At 44.9% G+C, this 10,000-nt stretch overlaps 1 protein-coding gene across 1 annotated transcript in view; it reads right to left on the minus strand.

Moving 5' to 3' along the window:
• Positions 1 to 4,758: 4,758 nt before the first annotated feature.
• cwf19l2 (CWF19 like cell cycle control factor 2) overlaps positions 4,759 to 10,000 on the minus strand; it is a 26,466-nt gene continuing 21,224 nt past the window's right edge. The window contains exons 14-19 of the mRNA XM_080006605.1: positions 7,561 to 7,773; positions 6,579 to 6,695; positions 6,098 to 6,253; positions 5,869 to 5,949; positions 5,633 to 5,734; positions 4,759 to 5,267 (exon numbers count right to left, since the gene is read on the minus strand). Of these exons, the coding sequence (XP_079862731.1) occupies positions 5,127 to 5,267; positions 5,633 to 5,734; positions 5,869 to 5,949; positions 6,098 to 6,253; positions 6,579 to 6,695; positions 7,561 to 7,773 (810 nt within the window). The 3' untranslated portion in view covers positions 4,759 to 5,126. The remainder of the gene's footprint in view (positions 5,268 to 5,632; positions 5,735 to 5,868; positions 5,950 to 6,097; positions 6,254 to 6,578; positions 6,696 to 7,560; positions 7,774 to 10,000) is intronic.

Genomic DNA, 10,000 nt, shown 5'->3' on the forward strand with positions numbered 1-10,000 from the left:
GAAGAGCGGCAAAAGCTGGAATTTCGGGGGGGGCTGATCTCTGGGGGGGTCGGGGTTTGCCGAGATAGCCGAACCGACGTCACGGGAACGTGCTCCGTCAACGACGGACAACATCAAGCATTTCCGTTTCGAAGGCGGCAAACTCACACTTAGTGTCACTGGCTTCAGCCATCTCTCTACCCTCGCACCGAAACGTGAAAATGCCGGCCGTGAAGAGCTCCATCAACATCCGAAATCTCCAAGATGAGAACTATTTAAGATGGACGGCCGCATTCCTTTGTTATTGAGTTCCAAACCACTGAAAATTGGTCCGATTGAAGGTCATACTTTACGACGTTCAAAGCACATTTTGCCCCAAATGAGCCGAGACCTGGCAACCCATGATTCATCCAGAACAATCCGACAATAACAGGAATGCTGTGGGCGGTTTTGCCAGAGCAGAAAGACAGGTGGGGAAGGTTTTTAGAGTTGCTACATGAAACAACACCGTTATCCAGCACACAATCTCCAGGTGTCTCCTGCATTTCTGGAACCATTGTAAAAAGGCTGAAGCAATGTCTCCTCCTTTACCAGCGTTTCCAATTCCTTTCTCCTTGAAAACGCATGTGTAAATTTCCCTCATCCCACAGGAGCTAGGCTAGCTGAACCCCTCCGCAGCCATGCATGGAGCTAACAGTTAGCACGCAGCCTGTCGCCCCCTCTCTGTACCGGACACACGGGGATGACATCGACCTCCTCGTCTGTACCCGGGTGAGACGAATGGAAAGCTAACGTCCCAAAGCGCTGAAAAACGGAAGATTCTTTATGCACCGGCCACATTTCTGAGAGCCTTATAGACGGATGCTTCTTTGGTAACGGATTGCCAACCGTAAGGTTCGATATAGAATCATAATCAACACTTTTAACTGTGTGACCTGATCTTGATTGATATTATTTCCTCTTTCACAAAGAGAAAATGTAGTCTCTCTGAACTGGGGATAAACTGTTAAAGCAAGGTTACAATAAATGTATAAATGTAATAAATATTTAAATTAAATAAAGGCCCTAATTCGGGGCAAGGAATAATAATGGCTGTATTATATTTTTAAGATGCGTTTCAGTGAGTAAGACACAATGTGTTTTTAACTGTTTTCTTTATGCACTGTTTTAATTTCATGCACTTTTAAAGTAAAGTGTCCGTGAGCATTGGGAAAACCTCAATCCAATCAAAATCTATGAATGTGATTATTATTATTATTACAAGATGACATTTTATTTATTCAGGAAATTCATCCGTTACGGCAGCACGAGTTGACGGAACAGTGCAAGTCCCTCTCATCGCTCGCTCTCTCTCTCTCTCTTAATAAACCAGACCGGGTTTCCAACTCTCTGACTGTGCGCCGCTCCCTTTTATTTTTCTCTCCTTATCTCGCGCCCCTGGCAATCAGTCTGCCGTCCGCCGGTAATAACGTGGACGTTTAATAAAGTCGACAACGGAGAGGAATAACCGCCGTTGTACAGTAGATAAGCCTTGGGAAGCCTTGTGCCTCGATCCGGCAACGAGCCAAGTGCACGCAGGGCACCGCTGTCGCTGTGCAATCACGGAATTAGAATGGCCAAAAGGGTACGTTCCGGGTGTATCGTGGTAATCTGCTTTGGGGCATTTGACATGATGGGATGGAGAATTCTAGACAAATTGCTGTGGAGAGACACCGTGGACGGTTCAACTGGTTGGTTTTTGTCTGCTGGACTGGATAAAGGGCCAATCTGACATCTCTGCCAACGAGGAGCAGCCTCACAAAGCATGCACCGCCGCCGCTCACGACACCATGAATTGCGCATCAATTGCGCCCGCGCCAAGTGTCCGACTTCCAAAAGATATTGCACTACTGATATGACAGGGCAAACACGCCCTTGAAGTTTTGATGCAGACTGCACTTAGCCCTTGTTTTGCGTCTGATTGCGGATCCGCAAATTGACTTTTTAGGTTTATGGGCATTGACTATAAAACAATTGAACAGAATGAGTAAATCTACGATAAAACGTCCCGTTCCCACACAGTTCGTTGCACCGCTGCTGCACAGCAAGCAGGTCCCGGGTTCAATTCCCACCCGGGGCGGCGCTGTTGGCACCGTGCTCAGGGGGGGTTATCGCCGGTATCGGACGTTTTTGCAACAAGGCTGATTTGCGTATGCACATTCGCTCATTTGCACATATGTATGCGTAATACCTCCTTTAAATACACCGAAAGGGCCTACAATGGGCACGTGAGCGTCAGAGCTGGACAATGGAGCAATGGAAGAAGGTGTCCTGGTCTGATGCATCATATTTTATTTTACATCATGTGGATGGCCGGGTGTGTGTGGGTTGTTGGAAGAGATGGCACCAGGATGCACTGTGGGAAGGAGGCATCTGGTGGAGGCAGTGTGATGCTCTGGGCAATGTTCTGCTGGGAAACCTTGGGTCCTGGTGTTCATGTGGATGTTACTTTGACACGTACCACCTACCTAAACATTGCTGCAGACCAAGTACATCCTTTCATGGCAACGATATTCCCTGATGACAGTGGCCGCTTTGAACAGGATAATGCGCCCTGCCACACTGCAAAAAATGTTCTGCAATGGTTTGAGGAACATGACAAAGAGTTCAATGTGTTGACTTGGCCTCCAAATTCCCCAGATGTCAATCAGATGGAGCATCTGTGGCATGTGCTGGAACAACAGGCCTGATCCATGGAGACCCCACCTCGGAACTTCCAGGACTTAAAGGACACCTTCGGAGGTCTTGTGGAGTCCATGCTGTGGTGTTGGGGTGGTGTGGTTTAAGCAGCCACACCCTGTCTTGGGTCTGGGTAATTGGGCCCGGGATCAGGGGTGACACCTGTTGCTCATCAGAGCAATCAATGAGCACAGGTAAATCACACACACACACACACACACACACACACACACACACACACACACACACACACACACACACACACACACACACACACACACACACACACACACACACACACACACACACACACACACACACACACGAGGAGAGCCTTTGCCATGAAAAGTTGCCCTCTGCTCCCAGCTTGTTACATCTGGCCGCTCTCTACAATAACAGACATTACAACATTACATACATTTCAACACCATCGGCTGTTTGTCTCTGTGGAGGGCCCTGAATGCACCACTTGGATGGCGTGTGGCGGGCGGAACTGCCACACATACCTTGACAGGTCAGAGCTGTTTTGGGGTATTAGTGTATATACTATATTAATAGTACGTTGGGCAGGTGGTTTTAATCTTGTGGCTGATCGGTTTATATTCCCTCAAAGGCCTGGCCATTCAGTCCTTAAACACACACACACACACACACACACACACACACACACACACACACACACATTCGCGCGCGCGCCCCCTCCTTTGTGTTTGTCGGAGACATATGCCAAAAGCCATATCAACCCTACAACGCAAAGGACATTCATCCCAAAAGCCTGAAGGACGAGTGTTTATTACTGACGCAGTCCGAGCCAAAAAGAGAGGAAAGACTAAAGATAGGAAACAAGGGAGACAGAGCCTGAATGACTGAGGGACAGATTTAACAAGTGTGTGTGTGTGTGTGTGTGTGTTGGCCATTAAAGAAGGACAGAGATCTGTCTGTCTCTATCATCTGTAAATCAGCCTCTGGGCATTCTAAGTGGCCATAATCATACATCACTCTCTGCCACTATCCTGCTATTAACCATGAACCTGGGCCACTCAGTCACACAAACCATAAATAACCCGGCGTGCCGTCCACAGGGATGGGAGGCGTCCAGAGACACAAGTGGAAAATATCACAAAAAGATTCCAATCCAAACTTTATTCATTTAAAAAATAATTGCTCAATAAATAAGTGCAGCAAGTGAAATCCCTGCACTAGTCCTATGTTCACACGGTCACAACGACGACCCGCGGCTGCATTCAAATCCATTCAACTTTTGAGCCTTTGTTTAGGGCCGTCCCCTCTCTCCCATCAGTGCTATTAACAGGCATTCGTCTTTATTGGACACCAGAATAAGTCTGTTGAAGTGTTTTTGATCGCTTGGTGCTGTAAGCTTGAGAAAACAAGTATCAGGCAGTGTTTGGGACACCATGTTCCTTCCGTTTTAAAATGTGACGTCACCCATTACTGTGAATAAAAGCTCTGTGGAATAATCTGAGTTCACAAATGCATCTTTGGGTGCAATAGGCTTCATTTCAGTGAACTTAAGGCTATTATTATGAGAATGGGCATTTGGAAGTGGAATTGGATATTTTAAAGAGGAATGCACATGCAATTATTGATTTAATTATTTCATTTTCGGTCATTTGGCCCTCCATATTTGAATTGACATACTGCAGCAGCGAAAAATGGCTATTAAAAGATAACTGCAAAAAATACTGGGAGTGTGGCATTTAAACCCTGTGGCTCAAGAGCAGCAAAGGCCAGTATTTTCGGTGTTATATCCAACATAATTAACGTCCCATAATGAGTCCCATTTGATGTTGCGACATTCGCAACTACATTCAACTTAAAATAAATAAAATAAATAAAAGTAGCACTGTGTCTAATAAGTGGAATATAATGAATGCATTTTAACGATTTAGAGTTTTAGTAAAATTATATTGTATTGTTTTCATTGCAAGTACTGGACATTTTGTTTTCCAATTATAGAGACACTGTGCCATATGAAACGTATTACCCATGCACAATGTATTAAATACATAGGAAATGTTCGGCTTTTCGAAGTTCTGAAACGGTGATCCCCCAGTTTAGTTGCAAAAAAACATGTAGAGTGATATCCACATTATTTTAATCAATTCATTTTCACATCATTTCAAATTTTCAACAAACTAAAACATAACATGTGGTAGAAGACATTTTTACCAATAATTAGTTAAAGGTGTGTGTGTGTGTGTGCGCAATATGTATGATTTATGGCTTCGTTTTTTATTTTATTTTGCTTTTTTCTTCAGCATTATGTTTGTATATATACACTTCTGTTTGCATGTGTTTTGCCACCAGCCTTGCGTGAACATCCAGTGTGTGTATGTGTGTGTGTGTGTGTGTGTGTGTGTGTGTATGTGTGTGTGTGCGTGCGTGTGTGAGTGCGTGTGTGTGTCCAGCTAGCCGTCGGACTTGGTGCAGTCAAAGGGTTTCCACCACTGTGCGAAGTGCAGGACTTTCTTCCTCTGGTCGTCAAAGTTCTCTCTGATAGGTTTTCTCCAGCGGCGAGGCTCCAGGTCCATCATGCCTCCGACCACCTCCTGCAAGAGCAGCCACAGGTGGAGGGGGAGAGAAACAGCTCAGGGAGAGCAGAGTTTCACTCAGTTTCAGTTTTCATTACTAGTCGAAAGTCTATGACGATATAGCAAAAGCTGAAGAATTGCAAACAAAAAAATACCAACAGAGCTTTAGCGTCAATAACAGCACCAGCAATCATTCTTTGTGTATCATTTGGACCGTTTCACACTTCCTGACCTCCTAAATGTTATGTAAAAATGTAAAATAAAAAATAAATTTTTTTAAAAAATACCCTCTATTTTACGCTGTTGGTAATCGAGAATCTAAATCTCACAGGACCTCGAATAATACGACTGACAGTGAAAACATCTGCAACAGCAACGCGCACCTTGCCAAAGAAGTGGGGGAACTTCTGCTCGTTCTCAATGACGTGAGCGAAGCCTCCCTGGAGCCCGAAGTCCACGGCGAAGTAGGGCAGACTTCTAGGAACCTTGATGAAGTGCACGAGCGGTTAGAGCTCCGTACGTCCTCAGGACAGGGTGGAAGGAGGATCAAAAAAAAAAAAGGGGGGGGGGGGGATGGGGGGGGAAGGGATAAATAAGCAACAAGGGAGACATTACGTACAGCTTGGCGTACGTCCTTTGAGGAGAGGTCGACCACCTTCTTGTTCATGGCCCACTCTTCATCGCACTCCATTATGGCTTTCTGGAACAACAGAGGCACATGAGGGCTGCTTCCCTTGAAAATACACAATATAGCCTTTCTATTAATTCTTGCCCCAATTTGCGCGCGCACACACACATGCACACGCACTCACATACGCAGGCACGCATGCACGCACGCACACACACACCTTAAAATATATAGGTGCCATGTCACCCAGCTCTCTGGGTAGAGGGATACACTCCAGAACCATGTGCTGTCGTCTGCGTGGGTTCATGTGTGTCTCCATGAACACACAGTCCAGGTCCTGGGACTCGAACATGCGCACCAGGGCACGTCGAAACAGCTGAGACAGACGAGCATACATTATAATAATGCACAATAATATGAGTAGTTGGAATTTACCCCGTGGACAGTAAGTGAAGAAATAAAGTTTGGACGTGATGTTCACTTGAGATTTACTATGTGTTATCGGCTACTTTGAGTTTGTTCGTTATCTCTGTTTACCATATTTTTACATTTGTCTTATTTATCCACAGGCAATCATAGATACAGTATTCAATGTAGCGAAAAATCATTTCGGTCCAACATTTCAAATTAACATTTCACGATCTTCATTCAAAAGCGGTAGCGGGCTGAAAGCCATCCGCACACAACACCGATCGGCCGACCTGCAGTTCTGACCAGACGTCCTCGTCCAATCCGGTGGCGGAGCAGTGATGCTGGAGGGGAGCGACCAGGCAGTGGCCTTCTGTCATGGACACTCCCACCGGCAGGCTCAGATATACCTGACACGCACGCACGCACGCACGCACGCACGCACACGCGCACACACACACACACACACACACACACACACACACACACACACACACACACACACACACACACACACACACACACACACACACACACACACACACAAATTGAAAGACAATGAAACTTAATGAGCTTTTGAGACAATATTGACATCTCTGTATGTGACTTATCTGGATACATATTTGTAATAGCAAAAACACCTTTTCAATTTACACTGAAAATTGAAAACAAATCACATTTTTACTATTTTCATTTTAGCGTATCTGACTGACTGACTATCTGTGTGTGTATATATGTATTACTGCCACTTCTACATTATTCTGTTCACATTTTTGGGTTACCTTCACTTATCTGTACATATATTAACATTGTCCAAAGCGACAATAATTCATACTGCACACACCGATGGACTCAGCCATGTGGAACAGAGGTGTCTTGCTCAAGGAAACTTCAGCGTGCTCCCAGGTGGAGCAGGGCATCGAACCGGCAATCTTCCCATTACTAGATGACCTGCTCTACCTCCTGAGCCACTGCCCCCACAAATCTATTTTTAGATTACAAAATACATTTTCGCTGCAATATTATATTTATTTATATAAATGTCATTATGTATATAATATATATAGTTATATTTTTCAGATGATTTTTTCCATTTTGGCAATGAAAACGTGTATCCCATGGTAATAAAGCCCTTTGAACTGAAATAGAATTGAATTGACGTCGACTCATCCGTCGCCCCCGTTCATACAACCTCCTATACCCCCATGTACACACACACACACACACACACACACACACACACACACACACACACACACACACACACACACCCACCTTGCTCCCTATGGCCACGACTAGGTGTTTCTGCAGCTCCTTGCTGCTGAAGCAGCGCGGGCACTTCTCCATGGAGGCCGCCATCCTCCTGCTCTCCCCGACAGCCCGGCTCCTCATCCTCTCCTCCTCCCGCCCCTCGCCCTCCCGCTGTGCCGCGCTCGACACAAACATGTCGTCAAGCGTGTAGTTGTCGCCGTCCGTCTTCCCCATCATCTGCATTAGGTGGGAGACGGGGGGGGGGGGGGGAGTTAGATACACAGTGGTACATGATCTGTCAATCTCTGTCAGGGCTCAGAAGAGTACGGAGGAGTTGAGGAAACGCAGTCAAAGGCGTAATTATTTAGACAGTGAGCTGTTGTGAGTGCTTGGGCATTGAAGAAGAAGAAGAAGCAGAAAAGAAGAAGAAGAAGAAGAAGAAGAAGAAGAAGAAGAATCTTTAATTATCACACAACACACCACACTACAACACATGCACATGCTTTGGATGGTGGCCGGTGAAATGAGGCCTCTGAAGAGGGACATTCTTTCATTGAGCACAGAATAACTAAACAAATATATAACTTGTGTGATTTTTTCATGGTGTCCGCTGCAGGGTTTTGTTTTTTTTCCTTTAATTGATCAACGTTCATATTCACAATAGAATTTCTGATGAAAAATAAAACAAAAAAATAAAAAATAAATAAATAAAATGAAGTGAAATGTTATCTCCTTGGTTCTTTTTCAGTATTGAGATGACATCTATTTTCACATATTGTGTTGTATGCACATGGTGACGCAACACGAAGATCAGTGCCATATTCTGCAAATATACAGAGAATATGAGTGAACTAATCTATGTGTTAATGAGTCTCACTCAACAGAGTGAAAGTCTGGACACAGAACATCAGATCTGCCGTGATGCTACGCCTCATCGCCGCCATAACGTAGCAACACGTTCGAATCAGTGCATGCGTGTGAGGGACGGAGTTGGAGAGAGCGAGAGAGATAGAGAGAGAGGGGGGGGTTAAAGGAATGACGAACGATGCAGGCGTGGCTGTAATGTGTACGCGCACCTGTGTATAAATGAGTTTGGAAAGAGGTAGTGCACACACGCACACCCAAACATCGATCATAAAAAGGAACACTATATAGTGACTACTACTGCTGCCATTTGCATGAGGGATTAAGCTGTGGATAGGTATTTGAATTTGGAATGGTGGGATTTAGGAGCAGAAACTTCCAAAAATACAAAAAAAAATGTGTCTGTCTGCTCTCTACCACGACTACCAAACACAGGCATATTATCAGGTCCCATAATCTGCTCTTAATTCCCATAATCCGACCTGTACCGTCTGACCCACTCTCTCTTCATTATGTGTAGCTACACCAGCCATTAGATTGTGACACACACACACACACACACACACACACACACACACACCACACAGACACACAGACACACAGACACAGACACAGACACAGATAGGGGTGTATCTGACATTTCTTCTCAGAGCCACACCAACAGTAACCACAGCTAATGGGGTTTTAATGACAAATCTCACTCTGTGTGTGTGGAACGCTGTGTTTACGGTTACAAGGATTCCCCAAGTAGTAGTGGATGCAACAAAATGGATGGAAAATGTCCAAAGGGTTCAAATGGAAGGAGTTAATGGCCAAGGCGATGAAGCAAGGGATGGTTGGAGGAAAGGGGAGGGAGGGAAGGTATAGAGGGCATACTAGAGGGAGGGAGAGAAGTGGAAAATAAGAGGATGGTGAGGAGGAGGATATAAAAATGGTGGACAGATAGACAGACAGACAGACCGACAGACCGACAGACAGACAGGCGGGCAGACGGGCAGGCGGGCAGGCAGGCAGGCAGGCAGACACTTTATTCACCCCCGGAGGCAAATTGCTAATTGGTCGATAATATTGTTTGTCATTGTTTAGTGGTGTTGTACTGTCAGGAAAATATTGTCATGACATTGTTGATATTGTCATGTCATCAACATCCAATTTTGTAGTCTAAGTTAATGGAAAGTTTATGAGGTTAGAAATGTTTATGGGAGTTGGATTGTTATTGGCGGGAAATGAGTTTTGGTGTGATAGCATATTTTATACGACCATATAGCCCAGCTGGGTTGAATCATATTATTTTTCCACAAAGATCCCTCCAGAAACAACGTTAATGGACAGACAAATTGAAAGGGGGAACAGAGAGAGGGGGAGGACAGTGAGAGAGGAACATTCTGTAAATAGTTGATTTTTTTTGTCCCTTTTAAACAGACAATGCAGTTTTTTTTCTCCTCTTCCATCCAGAACATAAATTTAAAACAATGATTGGAGTTGGTATTTATAGACGCCTCGCCATGGTAACTGCAGATGTATTTTTAGTGTCACTGGTCGTGGGCACAAGCGCATGTTTTCATGTGTGGGTGTGTATCATTTTTGTGTATGACAGAGA

Source organism: Zeus faber (genome assembly GCF_960531495.2).
Source record: "Zeus faber genome assembly, chromosome: 9".
Lineage (NCBI taxonomy): Eukaryota > Metazoa > Chordata > Actinopteri > Zeiformes > Zeidae > Zeus > Zeus faber.